The sequence below is a fragment of the Emys orbicularis genome, chromosome 24 (assembly GCF_028017835.1).
Source record: "Emys orbicularis isolate rEmyOrb1 chromosome 24, rEmyOrb1.hap1, whole genome shotgun sequence".
NCBI classification, from domain to species: domain Eukaryota; kingdom Metazoa; phylum Chordata; order Testudines; family Emydidae; genus Emys; species Emys orbicularis.
This window is the reverse complement of record NC_088706.1, coordinates 14,780,059-14,800,683: the sequence shown is the minus strand read 5'-3', so window position 1 is coordinate 14,800,683 and position 20,625 is coordinate 14,780,059. Positions and strand designations below refer to the sequence as shown.

General features: G+C 40.3%; 1 protein-coding gene across 1 annotated transcript; it reads right to left on the bottom strand.

Annotated features, from left to right (window-relative positions):
* SUGP2 (SURP and G-patch domain containing 2) lies at positions 1-20,385 on the bottom strand. The gene is made up of 11 exons (XM_065422067.1): positions 20,309-20,385; positions 19,609-19,730; positions 16,866-18,464; positions 15,137-15,254; positions 12,667-13,175; positions 12,367-12,478; positions 8,922-9,439; positions 7,816-7,880; positions 7,000-7,136; positions 3,539-3,659; positions 1-321 (listed from the first exon to the last, which is right to left on the bottom strand). The coding sequence occupies exons 2-10, from the start codon at positions 19,721-19,723 to the stop codon at positions 3,539-3,541; spliced, it is 3,294 nt and encodes a 1,097-aa protein (XP_065278139.1). The 5' UTR covers positions 19,724-19,730; positions 20,309-20,385; the 3' UTR covers positions 1-321.
* Between the last annotated feature and the right edge of the window lie 240 nt (positions 20,386-20,625).

The following is a 20,625-nucleotide window of genomic DNA, read 5'->3' as shown; positions in this document are numbered from 1 at the left end:
GGTGCATATTTCCCACATTCACAAGCAAAACATCATTGAAACCAGAAGGAAACTGTTTACCTCTACATTTATTGCAGATTTTAAAAGATTAACAATGCTAACATCTTTACTTGTACTAAAAAGAAACTTTAGTTATCCAATAATATAAGCATCTACTTATTACTAGCTTAGCACTACTGCCAATTTGCACAGAACAAAAACTAACAAATTGCTCTACAAGATCATCAACAGTAAAAACAACCAAAAGACAGCAGACACACCACTGAAGTTAGTTAAAATGTTCACTGATGCTTGTAGTCTTCATGGAAGAGAGCCTGGAAACTAAAATAACAGAAAAGAAACTAGTAAACAAGGCAATGTATCTGCACAATGTTTCACATATGTACCTGTATTTAAATTTTCAAATCAGAGCTGCCTGCAAAAGCAGGTTAAAATAAAGGGGGGAGGGGAATTCCTTTTGCCAAAGGAGAGTAAGGTCATCTCTTGGTAAAACAAGATAAAAGTGGTACACAGAAACCCACTTGAGAGCAACACTGGAATCTTAGCACCAGTGCTGCTCTGCTGATATCTTGTCCAAAATTAACGCTTGGCACAAGAAAGATTGACCATACTAGTTATCCAGGGCAGCAGATTAAGATTCCCTTAGGAACTACTGTTCACATTCATTTTCAAGAGTGCATAATACTCAAGGAAATTGCTCTAAATTGAGTTGAAATCAGCAGGGAATGTACCATTTTCCAATCTGGATACTGAATTTTTCCAGACTGGATAAGTAGGTGTTCAGCAAATGTACCCCAAATGGTACTGTGCCCAATCTGTTTAAACCAGAACAGCCCAGAATGGTGATCAGGGTTGAGGGGGCTGAGAAAATGCATCCCAACATAGTGTGAAGCCACACATTGATTTGTGTCTTTTTCTGCAAATAGCACAGCATGTAGTCAAGAGATTTTCTTCCAAAATGTAAATGTGAAAGAAGAGGTGAACTGGAAGCATGTGGGAAAAAAATAAAATAAAATAATTGTAAAACAGCAACAATGGCAGCTTCATCAATGAAACAAAGGAAAGTTAAACCCATATTAGTGGGTATGAGAAATAACTCTGGGGCCAACACTATTGGTTCCAGAGCATCATTCTACAACAGACCATGAATGGTGGAACTCCTCTTTTAAAAAAAAAACAAAAAAACCCCTCCGTTTTTGCATTCAACACAATGTCTAATTAATCATGGGAAAGGGAAAAAGTGCAGTGGAAAACATCTCCAAATAGGAACCTATCAGGTAAGTGTAATACTGCCAAATATTGTACCAGCTGAACTTAAAGGCAGCCTTTCTCCAACATGATTGTGCGGTTTATGCTTCTAAACATTTCCAAGCAAAGCCTATGGGATAAATCTTTGTAGTATTCAAATATCTTGAATAAAGTATGATGAATCAGGCAAGCTTTGAGAACATACATTTGTATTTAAGGTCCTGGATGCTCTAACTTCTTGTAATGTAAAGGTGGAGAAGCGTGACGTTCATGGAAAAATTTAACTGTACCAACATGACAATCATTTCTCTATTTGCTGTTTTTAGCGGTCATGTGCTTTCAAGCTACTGAAATTGAGTGATCAGAAAATTACACTGTGGCATGATATTGTAGCTTATTGCTTTCACACACACACACACAAAGCAAAGAGAAATCTTGCTTTCATAAACTAAGTAAATTGATTTTACAGGAATGGAAAGGTTTTGGTGCTAAAGAATGAAAATTAAGATACTCCCTTTCAATTTCAATTGGCAGGTTTTTTATTTTTAGAACGAGGAGATGACTGTCCTTTGCCCAATAGGCACAGGTGAGTTGATAACTAGAGATCAAGTTTTCTTGCATATTCATCATTTAGGAATGCCAGACACTGCTGCTTTACTGTAAGGTACTTGTATTGACTGTACCGTAAGCTGTTTGCATTACAAGCAGCATAGTGCCAGATGAAATCATTAACAAACCTGCACACCTAGTAAGCCAAACATACATCAGATCAAGACAAATTCTCTTTCAAGAGGAAGTAATCTGCCATTGTCACATTAAAAAAAAGTGAAGGCTCAACTATTTTTAGAAGTGGAACGATGGAGAAAAAGTGCAACTGATATTATTAAATTGTCACTTCGAGCAATCCAGTCATGGATTCTTTACTGACATGCAAACCTGGTGAAAGATAAATGATCAACTAGACCTTGAACATTTGTCTTCAATACTACTGCTAAATCTTCCATCATTTCTTCAGAACTGCTTCACCAAGAATGCTTTTTTGTTGTTGTTACTGAAGCACAGAGTATACTACTGGAGTCTCATCTTTGATTTAAATAAAGAGAGAACAATGGAATACAAAGTTCTTTAACAACTTCAGGTTTTGTTTCATTTTCCTGGAGTCCTGCAGTCAAAGAACTTCTGAAGAGCAATATTCAATAGGATTAGAAATATGCTGACTCCCTAAAGTGATGCTCTGACTTACAAAACAGATGTTCGGCTTCCAGATGATCGTCTATATTTGACTTCCAATACTATTTTAAAACATAGTTCCAATCTTCTGCAGAATCCAAGTTACACCTTGTTTGCAGATTTATTTCTTTGAGGGAAAGAAACTATACAAGATTTTATTGAGCAAGACCTGTAAAGTCACGTAAAAACAAGTACACTTGAAATTGGTACTGCTTGCTTGTTACCGTGAAAATCTGAGCAGCTGAAATTTTTGTTAGGCAGTATAGTTGGGGTGTTCTTATATGGATTCATTATGTTAGTCCTACATAGGTAGGCATGGATTCCTACATGCCTGCATGCTTATTTTAGAAGGTTTTGTTCTTAAACTGTTCTATGAATGGAAAAAAATATCAAGAACTGCTTTGTCCAGATCATAGCAGCAGTTCAAAAGATGCAGCCATTCAAAAAAAGCTTAGTAAAATAAAGCAACATCTGGTAGTGAGGAAAACCGTCTCTCAAAGAGATCTGAATTTGAAAATCTTCTCAGCCTGAGAAAGGGGCAGACTGGTTTTCCAGCTCATATTTTTTGTGTTGCTTACATTGTTTGGAGCAAACCATCTTGTCACATAGTAGGCATTCTTGGCCAAAGCGAAAGGTAAACAGGCACATCTGAGGAAGAAACAACTGATTTGCTCTCAGAAGATGACATCCAAGTTGTCAGCTTGCACATCTAAGTACAAGGCTAACTTTAATCTTGGAAAATGTTTTTGGTACAATAGTATTCAAGTTCACTGCCACAGCACAAAAACTGTTCTTCATACTGGCAGCATGCCGAAAACCTTTCACACAACAGCTTTTGCATGTCCATGTTTTCTAGCAAATGAGTCTCTTGCGTCAAACCTAGAAAGTAAGATGTTGGGTAATTCAGCAGTCCAAAGTAGTTCTGGATTTTCATGAAATAATAAAAACCCAGGTGCATTTGTGGAAACACAGTAACACTTCTGTTCAAAGGAAGGCTTTTTAACTGCAGTATTTTAATATTTGCAGGAATTCATAAACCAGACTTGTCCATTGCACATACCTATTTACTTGCTCTTTTCTGCCTGTACATTTGTATCATTCTTTGACGGAAAACATCAAATGTATCTTCTTTATTTTCTTCCCCTGCAGCACCCAAGCCCTCCCCTGCAGAGGTAGTACCCCTAGGGAGTAAAATGGATAGTTAGCACAATTTGATTCAAATACATTATTTGACAAAGTGCAGCAGAGATGTAAAATAACAATAGTTTCAAAGAGAGACAGTTACAGAGTAAGGATCTAATTCAGTTTCTCTGTGTCCCTTAATATGCCAGGCCAACTGTGTATAGCTTTTCCTCCCCACAGACAGAAACAGAAAAAAGCCAAGGTCATGTGATATTGCTGAATAAATGGAAATATAGGTAGTTCTCTCGATCAATTTCACAAACTCCTCTGGATTGATCACCTGATTCACGACACACATGGTCCCTATTCAAAATGATGGCACCCCAAAGTAGCATTGTTTCTAAAATCCAAAATGGCACAGAAACCACCAGATCTCTTGGGAACTAAGCCCCCTTCCTTTATGTTGGAGAAAAAATAATTAAAGGGCAAGTTATCAGCCCTGAACACAAACACAGGGTCTGGTGAGCTGTAGTTGGGCTTGCTGTGCCACAAGTGGAAACTCAGGTGGCATCAAGAAAGAAACCATCCTCACTATCTAATTTCTGTAACTATATAGCCATGGCCACATAAACCAAGTATATGGTCATATAGCCCTGGAATATTTGTGCACTCTTAATAGTAGATTGAGCCTTTGCAGTCCGCAGGGACTTCTGTGCCTGCAACCAAGTCCTAGGAAGATGTTTTTTTCCTTGCAATCCCTGCAGTATTAGAATCTGCCTTGGGAGCTGCAAGATCAAGTTAGAAAACTCTCTGTAGGAAGAGCATAAAACCAATTCAACAATTCTGTGGCTTCCTGGCAGGGATAGGCCACTGTCCAAAATGTGCCTTTTTCCACATGCCCCACAGAAACATGCCATTCCCATCCTAGTTCACTAAGTCACCACTTTAAAAATCTTCCCAAAGATATTTCTGTGATGCCCACAATAGGGAACAAATAAATGTGTCTGTAACATGTCATAGCTTAATCATTCCTCTGGACCTCCCAATGCATTCCTTCTGTTTCATCTTTTAGGTTGTCAGCACTTCAGGGCAGGGACTGTCTTCATTTTCTGCCTTGTACAGCGCCAACCATTGGTGCTTAGGTAATAATGGATTTGTGAACCAGGAAGACTTTATTGTAGATATGATAAGTATTGTAGAGTCCCCCTTCTGGGATAACTTTCAGGGCAAGAGTACAAGTGACTAATCAGAGAAGGTAGAGATTAGACTGGTTATAAGAGTGATCATCTAAAGCTCTTCTGCCTTCACATTTTCCTTCCCTCAATTCAATCTCAGGACTGGCCAAATCCACAGCTGACACAAATCACTTCTCTGAAACAGAAAGAGGAACGCAAGACCAGCAGGGGCTTCCCATAACTGAACTTTCTGTAACTACTGGCTCCAGCAGAAGGCATCATGTTCCCCATCTCTTATCTCCGCTATGGAAGAAGGAAGAGAAACCCAAGAGGAGAAAAGGGATGTTATTCTGAACCTTTCCAAGACTAGTCATTATCTTTTCCCTGTCATAGGCAGGCCTCAAGCTTCTGTTCCATCTCCACATACAAGAAGACTGACATCTCTGTGTGCATCAATCCTGGAGGCAAATGTTCTTGTTGCTGTAACACAGCAATAAAAGGCTATGCTAACATTACATTGGACTGCCTCTAAACCTTCACACATTACTTCTGTCCATTTCTCTTTGGTGAGATAAAATGACCCACATCTCAGCTAGTACTTGTCCACAGAAAGGCTGATGGTTTCTAAAGCCTGCAGCATTTCCAAAGGGAGAGTCATGGATCACCTTGAATAAATGAAAAGCTGCACTGGACAGCAATTAAGGTCACTACAGTGATACACAAAAAGGTGAATTGCCCAGGACAGCCTCACTCACATTGAGATAATCTCAGATTTGGGCCTGAGACTTGCCTCCAGAGAGAAAGGAAAGAGCACTGGAGACCATTAAAGAATCTAGTGCTTTGGAGTTACCTAGAGACATAGCTGCAACTCCCTCTGTACATTAGACCAAAAACGGCAGCACAATTTTCCTGAGAGCTGTGTACAAGGAGTACATGCACAAACAGTTCTCACTTGTCTGTTCTGGGCAAGTGCCTTTCCATAAGTGACAGAGCAGCTAACTTTAGTTGGGGAAAAAAAACAAAAACCAACAGCATATTTTCATATCTAAAACACTTCCCTTTAGAGAAGATCTAAACCTTCTTCAGAACCTGGTAGGTTCGCAGCTGGATTGACCAAACAGGCTTTAACACTCAGCTATTAATTGCGTGCTGGGGAAACCAAGGAACTGCATGTGCTCTTGGCTTCTCCAAGTGTGTTGGGATGAGGAGTTCTGGAAGCTAAGGATCCAGTATCTTGGCAGAGAGTAGAAAGCTATAGACCAGATGGGGTGCTTTCCCATAGGGCATTCCCATCTGAAGGAAGGAGGTGGGAGACTAAGGTGGTAGGCCACCTAACCACAGGGTGTCCCAGAAGTACAAAGAAACACACACTTGGCTAAAAGACACCCAACTAAATTAACTAATTCTGTTGGAGAAAGATGGGAAAAATTTTCCCTAAGAAAATAAACAGTAAACCAACAAAGTACTTCAGTCAGCTAGAGTTTTTCCCATGTAGTTGGTGGAGTGAAATCACAATTTTTTTTGTGTTCTGTGTTTCTATTTGCAGCTTGGAAGAACTATAACCTACTATCTGGGCTGGAAGAGGACACTGGAGAAGACATCCTTAAAACTTAGAAAAGACTGTAAAATAATAATGTATGCATTTCAAGAGAAAAGCATGCTTACCTTCTAGGAGATGCACTTACCTCTTTGCAGGATGCAGTGGAAAGAATCTTATGTTTACAGTGGAGATGGTGTATTACCTTAACACGTAAGTACTGTGTGTGGAACTCCTATGAAGTCTATTTATATATTACAATGCACACATCACGGCAATATCCAGGCACCAATTGGAATTCTGCATGCAAAGAGCTTGCAAGGTCAAATCTATTTGTTTTCCTTCTAACGGAGCACCCCTATGTTATTACAAGGCTTCCACACACAGCAGGGTGCTCTCCAGAGTTTAGGTGGTGTAAATAGAGAGCCTCAGGAAGCATTTCCTCCCAGCCTTCAGCAATGTCCATTCAGATGGCAGGAAACAGCCTCCTCTTAGAACACCAACTTCCACCCAATCTGATTCGTAGAGACACAAGGCCTCCAGTCTCAACTCTGACCAGCCCAAGGAGCAGACCAAGAGTGGGAATAAGACACAGGACCGATCCCATCAGGACAGGGATCCACAATTGCTACTAGAAGCATTTTCCAAATATGTCTAATATTTCTGCAGTTTGTTCCCATTACATACACTTTCACAGGCTCTTTGATTCCTTTTCCTTGTGAACCAAGACCACGTCCTTCTTGCCAGCCCATCTTCTGAAGCATCTGGAAACCCACATTCTTAACTGTTAATTTCTTGTGTAAAAAGTCTAAGTCTTTTGGTTTCTGCAGAGAGAGAAAGTAGGGGGAGAGTTTTTGGTACAGAAAGCAGCCACCAGTTTGATCTCTTCACCAGAAACCTTCTGCAAATTGAGTGTGTCCAAGTTCCTGAATGTACAGAAACAGATTTAAAAGTATATGCTTAAGTGACAGGTTTCTTCATCTGGATGGAAAATGTCTTCTGAAGAGTAATTGTTTGTGTAGCCAATTTACAGAGTACTACACTAATGTACCTGACAAACTACCTTTATTTTGTGTCATTGATTTGTTTAATCACACTATCAAAAATAGGAAAGCATTAGAGCACACTATTTTCTTTTTTAATAGTTGTTTTCTGATAACAAAAGCAGGATGAAAAATTTGAAACATTAACCCACTCACTATTACAAAAACTCCATTTGAACACATTTATATCAGCCTTACAAAATTATTCTAAGAGGTAAGAGAAAGCTACCAGATTAACAAATGATTTAATTCTTCAAGAAGGGCCCTAACCTGTGGGGGTGTTGAGCTTTGTCACCTTCCACTGTCTGCCCTGGGAGTGGAGGGAAGTTGGCTACTCTCAAACAGTGCACTGTTCTTTGCAGGATCCAGGCCTAAGGTTCAGATTGCCATGAAATCAATGGCAGACATTTACAAACTGTTTTCACAAGATAGAGTGAAATTACACATAGAGTTTCCTCACCTTCTTCTTCTTTGTAACTGGGCGGCCTCGGGGTCTGTCATAAGCAATTCTGACAGGTTCATGAACTGGGAATTAAAGCAAAGACAAAAGTCAATCACAAAGATGACCAATTTTAATATGGAACTAGCAAAATACATCTTCATATGCATGACTCCCATTTAATGCCTTAATCTAATACTACTACTACCACCAAGGACATTAAGGTTAGAGTGCACAAAAAACAAAGATTTTCAAAGGCACAAGTGGGAGCTAGGCAATTAACTCCAATGGGAATCAGGCACCTAACTGCTCTTTGTACATTTGACAATCTCCCCAAAAAGTAATAGTCCAAGATCAAATTCTGCAAGGACTTCGTATCTGTTTCAGCTCCACTGACTTTGAAAATGTTTTGGTGGAAAGCCAAGTCAAGACTGGCACATAAATCAGTTCATTGTGTCTCGTTCCCACAGCACATATGGAGTCATCTATTCATAGACCATTTTTATTTATGTGTGGTAAGACACTCATGAAAGTAGTTAGTGAACATGTGCAGTAGTCAGTTTTCAACATAAGTATCACTCAACTGTTAGAATTTGTTCTTTTAGAACACAAAAGAGATAACATGGCCATACCGTCAAACTACTTGACAAATTCCACTTAACTTTTGAGATACAAATATCAAACCAAAATACTTCCTGATTAACTGTTATGAACATTTTACAATGTGAAAGTATTAATCTGACATTCTAAATACGTTCATTGCCAGATTTGAGACATTGCTCAAAACTAGAAACAAGTGATGGAAATCCCTCCCAACCCACCTTTTTATCACTTTGTTTAATCAACAGCAGAGAGGTGTGTGGGTATGCAATAGCTACATATGCTCACTGAATACAAGCATTGTTGAGTCAACCTTACAACACACACAAGTTAGAAGCAAGTTTTACTATTGCACCAGAATGCAATGATTGTCCACCTGTTCACTGGGATGTGCCAATGGCTACTAGTAAACAGACATCTGAAGTGCATATTTTTTTAATTCACTTTATTAAACCAAGAACTACAAATATATAGGAATTCAAGGACTCTTGCCGAGAGCCAGAAAACATCCTTGAAATAATACTTACCTTTTGGTTCCTCTATGAGGCAGACCCTCTTAGATGCAGGAATCATGCCAACTTTCAGAGATTTGCTGCTGATTCTTTTGCGAGGGAAAGGGGTACCAGGAGCAGAAGCTGGCACCTGTGTTGACAGATTTGGTGTAGTACTATCAGAAGCTGAGCTTGGCTGCATTTCACCTGTTGAAGTTTCTTCTCCTGTTTTGGACAGCATCTCTTTGGATGCGATCTCCTCAGCACCACCTGCTGAGACCTCTTCTTCCCCCTCCTCTGCATGCTCCATTTCCACGTCTTCCAAGGTCTGGGAGATATTCTCAAGTTCAGCTTCTTCTTCTTCCTCCTCATTGTCCTCCTCCTCCTCTTCTTCCTCCTCCTCTTCTAAATTATCCAAATTTCTTTCTTCAGGTTTATCACTTTCCCCAGGTGCAGCTATTTCTGAAACAGCACTAAAGTTGATAGATGGGCACAATTCATAGACTTTCATTCGATAAAATTTGAAAGCAGAACTGTTTTGGTCTTGCAGAAACCTGGAAGCATTGCAGAAACAAATTGCATTGAAAAGCATTTGAATTCAACAACTAAAAGAAAATTCCTATGAGTTACCCTAAAGTTAGATATTAAAAATGGATTTAGTAAAAAAGATTAGATGTAGTCATTACACTGGTACTTTTGTACTATTATGAAATACTATAGGAACTCCCAACCACATGTAAAAAAATGTCTCTTGGTCCAATTAGACAAACACAAATGGCATTACACCAACAAAAGATTTGGCACAAACTGGCACAGCCCCACAGAAAGCAGTAGAGCCGTGCCAATTTACACCATCAGAAAATTTAACCCATTGTGTTTAAAGTCCTAAAAAGAGTTCAGAACATAAGAATGGCCATAATTGGTCAGATCAATGGTCCATCTAGCCCCGTATCCTGTCTTCCCGTGCCAGATGCTTCGGAGGAAATGAACAGAACAAGGCAATTTATCAAGCAATCCATCCCGTCGTTTAGTCCCAGCTTCTGGCAGTCTGAGGTTTAGGGACCCAAAGCATGGCGCTGCATCTCTGACCATCTTGGCTAATAGCCATTGATGGACCTAACCTCCATGAACTTTTTTTTTTTTTTTTTGGAGTCCTGTTATACTTTTGGCCATCACAACATCCCACGGTAATGAGTTCCACAGGTTTACTGTGCATTGTGTGAAGAAGTACTACCTTATGTTTGTTTTAAAACTATTGCCTATTAATTTCATTGGGTGACCCTCCCCCCCCCCGCCCGGTCTTGTGTTACATGAAAGGGTAAAGGATACTTATTCACTTTCTCCACATCATTCATGATCTTATAGACCTCTGTCATATCCCCCCTGGTCATCTCTTTTACAAGCTGAACAGTCCCCACTCTTTTTAATCTCTCCTCCTATGGAAGCTGTTCCATACCCTAATCATTTTTGTTATCCTCCTTTGTATCTTTTCCAATTCTAATATATCTTTTTTGAGATGGGTTGACCAGAGCTGCAAGCAGTATTCAAAGTGTGGGCGTGCCAGGGATTTATATGGCAGCATTATGATATTTATCATCTTATTATCAATCCCTTTCCTAATGGTTCCTACCATTCTGCTAGCTTTTTGGACTGCCACTGAACACTGAGCAAATGTTTTCAGACAACTATCCACAATTACTCCAATATCACTTTTTGAGTGCTAATCGCTAACTTAGACCCAATCATTTTGTATGTATAGTTGGGATAATGTTTTCCAATGTGCATTACTTTGCATTTATCAACATTGAATTTCATCTGCCATTTTGTTGCCCAATCACCCAGTTTTGTGAGATCCCTTGGTAACTCTTCACAGTCAGCTTTGGACTTGTAAAAAGCAACAAAGAGTCCCGTGGCACCTTATAGACTAACAAATGTATTGGAGCATAAACTTTCGTGGGTGAATACCCACAGGTTCACATCAACCTCCCTGTACACACAATAGCAGATTTAAAGGTAGCCATCCTACAGCAAAAAAACTTCAGGACCAGACTTCAAAGAGAAACTGCTGAGCTTCAGTTCATTTGCAAATTTGACACCATCAGCTCAGGATTAAACAAAGACTGTGAATGGCTAGCCAACTACAAAAGCAGTTTCTCCTCCCTTGGTGTTCACACCTCAACTGCTAGAAGAGGGCCTCATCCTCCCTGATTGAACTAACCTAGTTATCTCTAGACTGATTCTTGCCTGCATATTTATACCTGCCTCTGGAAATTTCCATTACATGCGTCTGACGAAGTGGGTATTCACCCACGAAAGCTTATGCTCCAATACATTTGTTAGTCTATAAGGTGCCACAGGATTCTTTGTTGCTTTTTACAGATCCAGACTAACACGGCTACCTCTCTGAGCTTTGGACTTAACTATCTTGATTAATTTTGTATCATCCGCAAACAATGCCACCTCACCATTTACCCCCTTTTCCAGAACATTTATGAATATGTTGAACAGTATAAGCCCAAGTACAGAACTTTGGGGGACCCGACTATTTACCTTTCTCCACTGGGAAAGCTGACCATTTATTCCTACCCTTTGTTTCCTACCCTTTAACCAGTTACTGATCCGTGAGAGGAACTTCCCTCTTATCCGTTGACTGACTACTTTGCTTAAGAGCCTTTGATGAGGGTCCTTGTCAAAGGCTTTCTGAAAATCCAAGCACACTGTTATCCACTAGATCACTCTTGTCCATGTTTGTTGACACCCTCAAAGAATTGCTCTGGGGTGCAGGATGACTGGCTGTGGATGTAAAAAAAATTACATCTCCCATCTATCACGACAACTGTGCATTCTGGAGAGATTTTGGCCTCCTCTCAAGCGTCAGATATTGTCTCCATTAGTGGTCAATAAGTTAAACCAGCAGCTCTCAAACTTTAGCGACCCGAGGACCCCTATTTTGATTTAAAATGTTTCGTGGACCTCCAAGACAGCTTCTAGTTTTCCCCGGGGCTGCTCAACTCCCACTCAGCCCCAGCCCCCAATCCACTCCCCACCTCCACCCCTGAGCGCGCCCTGTGCACGCTTCTCCCCCTCCCCCTTAGTACCTCCTGCATGCCATGGAACAGCTGTTCAGCAGCGTGCAGGAGGTGCTAGGAGGGAGGAGGAGGAGGAGTTGATCAGCGGGACTGGTGGCCCTGGACATGACTCACGGACCCCAGTTTGAGAATCGCTGAGTTAAACAAGATGGACAAATAATCTGACTTGGTAAAACAAATCCAAATCCTACATTCCTAAAAATATTTAAACATTACAATTTATATCTTCTTTAGGGACCAAAAGACAGTGATAAACAAAAATCTATGTAATTTAATGCTACCAATAGCCAAAAGACAGATCTATATGTCAAACAGTAATTCTACATTAAAAGCTTGGTGTTGTAATTTCTCTTATTAGACTATTTACACAGATGGATATATAGGTTACTCACCAAAGATCTGGGTTATCTGCACTATTATCTATGCTGAACTGCTCAATTTCTGGTCCAACCTGAGCAACAAACTTGGCCAGCTTCTCAGCAGTTTCCATTGTTTTAGCATCCACTGCAAGTAAGAAAACAGTATGTTTGTATAGTGCCTAGAACAATGGGATCTAAAGTAACTGAAATCTCAAGACACTATGACATGGTAAATAATTATACCAAGTAAAGTATTTTACTGACATCTGAACTAATGCCTTGCTCATACTACTAGAGCTAATAATTAAGATCTGATTTCAGACCTTCACCTACCATCAGGAAATTGAGACAACAGTGATTGGGACTGTCCAGTGGATGCCAATAAATCCTCAGTGTCTGCCACTTCTTCCAGTGACAGAGAAACTTCTGGACTGGTGGCATGCTGTGAGGATCCAGCTGTGTCCAATGATGAGTTCTTCTCAGACATGCTGATTTCTGATATGGAAGATTTTGACTGAACCGAACCTTGGGTGAGCTTGTCTTGACGTTTCAGCATCGTACCAGCTGAAAGCACAGTCTGTGTCCCTATAGTTGATTTTCTCACTTTCCTGCCTCTAACTCCATGTTGTGTAAAAATTCCAAGTCTTTTTCTTTTAAAGAGCCTTTTCTTGATACTTGCTACTTTCCTCGCATACAACATTGCCCTCACTGATTCTGTTGCAGATTCTTCTGGTGTTTTCCCCTCTCTGCCTCCCTCCTTTGTAGATGATGTCAATCTTTGCATCTCTGATAACTTCAGTCTGTAATATTTGTATTCTAGACTATCCTCCTCAGACAAGAACCTACATTAGAAAAGAAAAATGCATGCAGCATGTGTAATGAAAACATATACTGAAAGCAACCTTCGATATTTCAAGAACATCATGGTAGTTGGTAGTATATAGGATGCCCTATCCTGGTAAAAACAACCTGCAGGTATGGGTTTTCCTCCGATAAGCAGTAGTTCCATTTCCTAAGCAATAAGCAAAGATAAGTTGTGTCAAGCTGCAAAATCACAGATTGCTTTAAGATAGAGCTCAAGTTGCCAGTAATGAAACAGCTATACTGTGGGGATCATATTCAAAGGGGCACTATCACCCTTCCAACCCTGATATTCTATGATTCTAAATTGATTTATTAATTTTTTCAAAGTTGACTAATTTAAAATAATTCCATTTTAAGAAAGAATGCTCTTTAAAGAGTATGTCTCAGATTAAAAAAAAAAGTTTTCTTCTACTTCACACGATGTTTATAAAAGGTCTTTTCAGCAAGAAAAGAAACTGAGTGCCTGTACAGAAGCAACAGTTAATTAACGATACACAAACTATACTTCCTGGATTTAGGAAAGTACTTAAGCATGAGTAGTCCCATTGACATTAGGGCTATTCACATGCTTAAAGTTAACCATATGTTTTAAGTAACTTCTAGAATCAGCGCCGAAGTGCTGTCCAAACTGCAAAGCGAACAAACTGGAAAAGTATAGAAAAATAATTTTCTCTAGCTGTAATTTGTGACTACAGAAGCCAATTCTCAAACAACCTTCAACTAGACAGTGTCGCTTTAAAATAAAATGACATTGTTAAAGATCTGGACAAACTGACTGGATTGGAGTGATTCAAGTTCATTTTTGCTCATATGAAACCTAAACCAGGATTTAAATTCAGATCTTTTCTAACCTTCTGTAATTTAGACCCTAACCCTGCAGCGAGCTCCCCGCAAGCACATCCCTGTGCCTGTCTGGAGCCATGGGAACACATGTGGGGGCACAAGGATCTGCTCACATAGAGGTCAATGCTGAATCAGGGCCTCAGCCCTCTTCATCTTCAAAAATAACATTCATGTTAAATTACTGAAATTAAATCAACTTCATATAATAGGATTTTAACCTGGACTAACAAACTTTAATAGAGCATTACAAAACTTTTCAATCTCAGTTTAATGCAAGTTGCAACTTAAATGTCACACCCAAATTGCTGTTAAAACAAAATTAGATTTACTTGAAAAAAATTAAGACTATACCATGCTTATGCAATTATGTGTCTCAAGTTCTGTTTTCAAACATTGAGCATGGGACTAAATACATAATTAATACAAACATACATTCATTATACCTAAATGTCTTATGGCTTTCTACTCAAATTGTTTTTGCCCTCCTGCATGTGGATTGACAGATCAAAAGGAGTCTAGTCTGTTAGACAAAGCAGGTGATTATGAATTAGGACTCCTGGGCAGATATCACTTACTTTCCAAGTATGTTAAAAAGCTTAATTAGCATTTATAAAGTGTTTTCAGCTATTCAGATGAAATATCCACTATGGACTTGATTTTAAGTCCATTGAAATCAATAGCAAAGTTGCCACTGACTTCAATGGAGCAGGATCAGACACTAAATAGGGCAAAGAAGTATTATGCTACAGTAGAACCTCAGAGTTACAAACTGACCGGTACACCACACATCATTTGGAACCGGAAGTACACAATCAGGAAGCAGCAGGAACAAAGAAAAACAACCACCAAATACAGTACAATACTGTGTTAAATGTAAACTAATAAAAAAAAGGGGGAAGCAGCATTTTTCTTCTGCATAATACAGCTTTGAAACTTTACTAAGTCAATGTTCAGTGGTAAACTTTTGCAAGCAGCACCACAATGTTTTGTTCAGGATTACGAACATTTCAGAGTTACAAACAACCTCCATTCCCGAGGTGTTCATAACTCTGAGGTTCTACTGTATATTTGGAATTAACTTCACCAAAATACCTACCAATATTCAGGGCAGCTTTTTTGAGCAGTTCTCTCTTTTGCTGACAAAGTACCTGTAACAATACTGTTCACTAGCTTTTCAATCGTCTCTACAACTCTCCGATCAGCTCGCTGTGGAACTGTAACAACAAAAAAGCATGGTCATTGTATTATTCTTGTCAATAGGATGTAAAGATGTCCCCCCTCCTTTTGGGGGGAGGGATAGCTCAGTGGTTTGAGCATTGGCCTGCTAAACCCAGGGTTGTGAGTTCAATCCTTGAGGGGGCCACTTGGGGATCTGGGGCAAAATCAGTACTTGGTCCTGCTAGTGAAGGCAGGGGGCTGGACTCGATGACCTTTCAAGGTCCCTTCCAGTTCTAGGAGATGGGATATCTCCATTAATTATTATTATTTTTTAACCATTTTTATAGCAATATTCCAGGAGTAAGCCAGCTATTGTTAACACACTACACAGGCCCATTCTCGGTAGACTGACATTTTAGGTGTAATCAGCATAATAAAAGGGGGAAGTGATCATGCAATAATTAAAGAATGTCGGGTTGGGACATACATGCCAGGATCATATTAATTATACTAGTTTTATAGCATGACAATTACTAGCTGTAAGTCTAGTTTCAATTCCCAGTCAAATACCGGAGCAAATATTGAGGAAAGTCTCACAACACATCCATGATGATGAAATCAACAGCAATTGGTATTGTAAAGAACAAATCTTTCAGAACTAATAAGATAACTTTTTATCTTAACAGAAAAGCTATTGTTTGCAACATAATCAAATTTTAGCACATAATTTGATAGAAAACATCTCAGAATCTCACTCAAAATTATTTCAAGTTCGCTTGGATAGGAAGTGTCTCATGAACTAATATTTGGCTGAATAACTAGAGCCCTGCAAATCTGCGGATATCCACTTTATATCCATGAACCATTTTTACGTATTGCGGATCAGATGCAGATTTATCCAGGCAGGGCTCTATGAATAACCATAAACAAAAGGCCATGACAAACAGCAATGTAATAAATTGGTGAGAAGCGTCTACTGGGATACTGCAGGGATTGGTGTGAGGTCTCATTTTATTTAGAGGAATCTAGTCCAACTTGAAACTTAAGTCAAAAGTAGCTTCAGCTACTATATTTACCTCTTTGTCTGCCTTTCAATATTTGTGGTTTTACAGTTACATTTTCCTATCTTTTAAAATATTAGCAAAAAAGATGCAAGTAGAAATTAAGAAAGGGAAAATTAAGGCTTAAAAAAAAAAAAAAATCAGGAAAAACTTCAAGGATCGATCTCTTAGGTCTGGAACAGTGTCATTATGAGAAGCAGTGTGGATTAAGGGACTGAGCATGGGGCTGGAGCCACGACCCTGCAAAATCTAATTGTGGATCTGTCGCTGACCACCTACATAGTCTGGGCAAATTAACTCTTACACAAAATGAGAAGTACTTATATGCATCAAAAGGGTGTTGTGAAGACGAGTTATATTTGAATACTACTATGAAAATGTGAAATGTAAGTTATATGTAAGTCAAGGCAAGTGTTGGAAGTCCCACCATTTGGAACATTTAAATCTAGACTAGACAAAACACCAATGAGTGAATTATAGGGAATAGTCTTGCACTGGAGACTACATGGTCTAATAGGCCTTTTCATCTCTAACTTCCATGATTATATGGGGAAAACAAATCTAATAAATATGTATCAGAAAAATATTTTATGGCATTTTACTTACTCTTCATTTTAGGTCTTGTATCAGGAGCAGTTTTTTTAAGCTGTATTGTGGACTCAGGTTCTATTTTCTTCATCTGAATTGGATAGCCACTTTTCTCAAGCCAAGCTTTCAAGTTCTCTATGTACTCTCTTCCAAATAATGTTGAATCATCAAAATTTGGGAATGACGTTGGTGCTGGAGCCATTTCCTGGAGACCAACAGCTTCAAGTATTTTCTCTTGCCTGAAAGCAGAAGCTAATGCAAAGGTTTGGCCCAAAAGTGCCAAGGACTTACGACACAGAGAAATGGTGGTCTCAAAAGCACCTGCCATTTCTCCAGAATTACTGAAACCACTTGTCTTGATGCTTAATTCATAGGCATTGCAGGCCATAAGCAGAGGTGTGACACTCTTTAGAAGACGATCTTGGAGCCTCATCATGTACTTATCAAAAGGCTTTATTATTTCAAAGAAGCAGTTCTTAGTCTTCATGGCACCCTTGTCCAACAACATATTTAAGAACTCATTGTCTACTTTGGGAGTCTTCAAAGCAGCATGTTGTAAATTTTTGATGGTAAAGAAACAATAATCTCGGTGTTCTGGCTTTAGTGAGCATTTGAATGAAGCAAGCATTTTTGCACATGTTTCTGTCTCCAGCTCGAAGAGGGCCCCAAACAGCTGTTGAAATTCTGCATCATTTTTTATTGTGTGAAATCCAGCCCATTTTATTATTTCTATTCCAAAGGTTGAGAATATGTCAGACTTGTCCACAAGATCAAAATTAAGATGTCTGAGAACATGCTCAGACTTACGAACTCGGATGACAGGCCTTTGGGTTGTCACAGTTGACCTCTGATTAGGTCGTAGGATTAGCTTCTGATTAAGGCGCTGGGCAATTGCAGACCTCTGGTTAGGTCGGTCTGTAGTTTCTGGCATCTGATCAGGTTGCAGAGTTGACTTTTGATTAGTCACCGGTAGTGTTTTTTTAGTGTTCCATTTCTTTAGAGGAGTTTTGATATCTCCTTTAAATACTTTATTTTTAATCAGGCCTCTTGTAATATTTTTTCCTCTCAGAATCCTTCCTCTACTGATGTTGCCTCTGCGTCCTGGCGGTCTGAACTCACTCTCAGATTGAAGTCCATATTCCAGGTCATAATCCTGACTTTCTATGTTCCCATACTCCTCTTCCACAAGTCCTGGTGACCTAAAATCACCCAAGAGCTCAGAAGAGCCAAAGTCAGTGTCATGCAATCTGGAGGATTCCCGAGGGTGAGGGCGGCCATAGTCCCGGTCCCGAGAGGCAGGGCGGCCATAGTCCCGGTCCCGAGAGGCAGGGCGGCCATAGTCCCGGTCCCGAGAGGCAGGGCGGCCATAGTCCCGGTCCCGAGAGGCAGGGCGGCCATAGTCCCGGTCCCGAGAGGCAGGGCGGCCATAGTGGTCATGGTAGTAATCATCTTTCCTCATGAGAGGGCTACTAGATCTATAAGAAGGCCCTGGATAGTCCTCTCGAGTGTCTCCTCTCCAGTCGTCATGCGGATGGTGTTGGGGACCATCATGTGAATATCTTCCATCATCATGAAAACTGTCTTCATACCTGGGTCTTGAAACTGATCTTGAATGAGCTGCAAGAAATAGTTTAAAAGAAGAAATGAGTACAACATAAAATGCGTTAATGTACTGAGAGGTCAAGCACATTTAGAAATCTGAGCAACCAGCACTCCTACACATCTCCTTGAATTAGAGCCCAAGTCCAATTCTATGAACTATTTCTCTCTCTCTTCTTGCACTTTCCACCTTGTAATAGAAAAACAAAAAATGTTAAAAAAGTCTGGGTTTTTGCACAAGAAATAATTACTTAAAATATCTGATTCGTAGATTCATAAATTTCAAGGACAGAAGAGACTACTGTGATCATCTAATCTGACCTCCTGTATAACACAGGGCCTAGACATTCCCCAAAATAATTCCTAGACCATATCTTTAGAAAAATATCCAATCTTAATTTAAAAAAATATCAATGATGGAGAATCCACCACGATGCTGGCAAGTTGTTCCAATAGTTAATTACTTTCACTGTTAAAAATTTATTCATTTCCAGTCTAAATTGATCTCATTTCAACTTCCAGCCATTAGACCATGTTACACCTCTCTCTGTTACGCTGAAGACCACATTACTAAATATTTGTTCCCTGTGTAGATACTCAAACTGTAATCAAGTCACCCCTTATCTTCCTTTGTTAAGGTCAACAGACTGAGCTCCTTGAGTCTATCACTATAAAGCAGGGGTAGGCAACCTATGGCATGCGTGCCGAAGGCAGCATGCGAGCTGATTATCAGTGGCACTCACACAGCCCAGGTCCTGCCCACCGGTCCGGGGGGCTCTGCATTTTAATTTAATTTTAAATGAAGCTTCTTAAACATTTTAAAAACCTTATTTACTTTACATACAACAATAGTTTAGTTATATATTATAGACTTACAGAAAGAGACCTTCTAAAAACGTTAAAATGTATTACTGACACGCGTAATACATTTTAAATCAGAGTGATAAATGAAGACTCGGCACACCACTTCCAAAAGGTTGCCAACCCCTGCTATAAAATGTGTGGGCCACGCCTCTTTGCCCTTACACAAAAAAAACGCAGGGAAAAGCTATATTAATGAAAATTTAAAGTAGAAAATTTAAAGATATAAAAAAATTATGATCTGTACAGCAACTGCCATAATCCACAGGTGAGGCAAACTGAGCATTGATTTGGGCCTTACCTTTAAAATGATGGATTGTCTCTTCTATAGCATCATTTCGGTCCATCCGATACCTTTTAACTTTATCTTGCACCACAGCATCAAAAGTCTCCCGCGTAATTCGTCTCGAGGCCATTTTCACTCTGTAGCAAGAAAAATGCTCAATCTCTGACTGAAATACATTCACTGCCTGCAAATGTACTTTCTTTGCACAAGGGAGAGCAAGCTGCCTCTTGTAAAGGCAGGGCTAAGTCGGGTGCATTTACAGTGCCACAGAAGAGTGGCATGTTCCACTGAGAGAAGGGCTGGGCAGCATTTTCATAAGAACAGTGTGTGTGTGTGTGTGTGGGGGGGGGTGTTTCTGTCCCCCTTGGGCACAATTGGCCGACCAGAACGTGAGGCCCCATACAGGAAGGGACGTACATACAGACTGAACTGGAAGGGACGTACATACAGACTGAACTGCTAGCCTGGAGGAAAGTGATAAGTGCCTCGAAAGCAGCCCTGGGTGGCTTCCCACCGATCGCTCCACAACTCCCTGAGGCTGCCCCGGTCCCCAATCCCCCACAAGCGCCGCCGGCCGGGGAGAGGCCTCCAGACACCACACTCGCGGGGCAGAGGGAGGAACGCTGGTCACGCGTCTCTAAAGGGGGATTTCCTAAATTCCCGCTCAGACTGCCCCCCCCGCACCAGGTTTCTCCACCGCAAGCCCCACCCTCACCTCGCCCCACTCCCGCAGGCAGGATGCGCCCAGCCTCCCGCTCGCGCTCGGTGCGGGACAGTAAACTCCCAGCAGCCTCTGCGGGTCACCTGACGCAGGCCCCCCGTCGCGCATGCGCCCTGAGTATTGCCCCCCCCCAGTCCCTCCCTACGCACGCGCAGTCACTCCCCCTCCCCTGACACGAATTTCGGAGGTTGGGGGTAATTTTATTTTTTATTTAAAAACTGAAAATTTGAAACCCCAGGGAACTCCCCAAACACGGGTAGCTGAGGTGACGGGACTAACTAAGAGCTCGCGCAGCCTCTCACCCCCGGGCG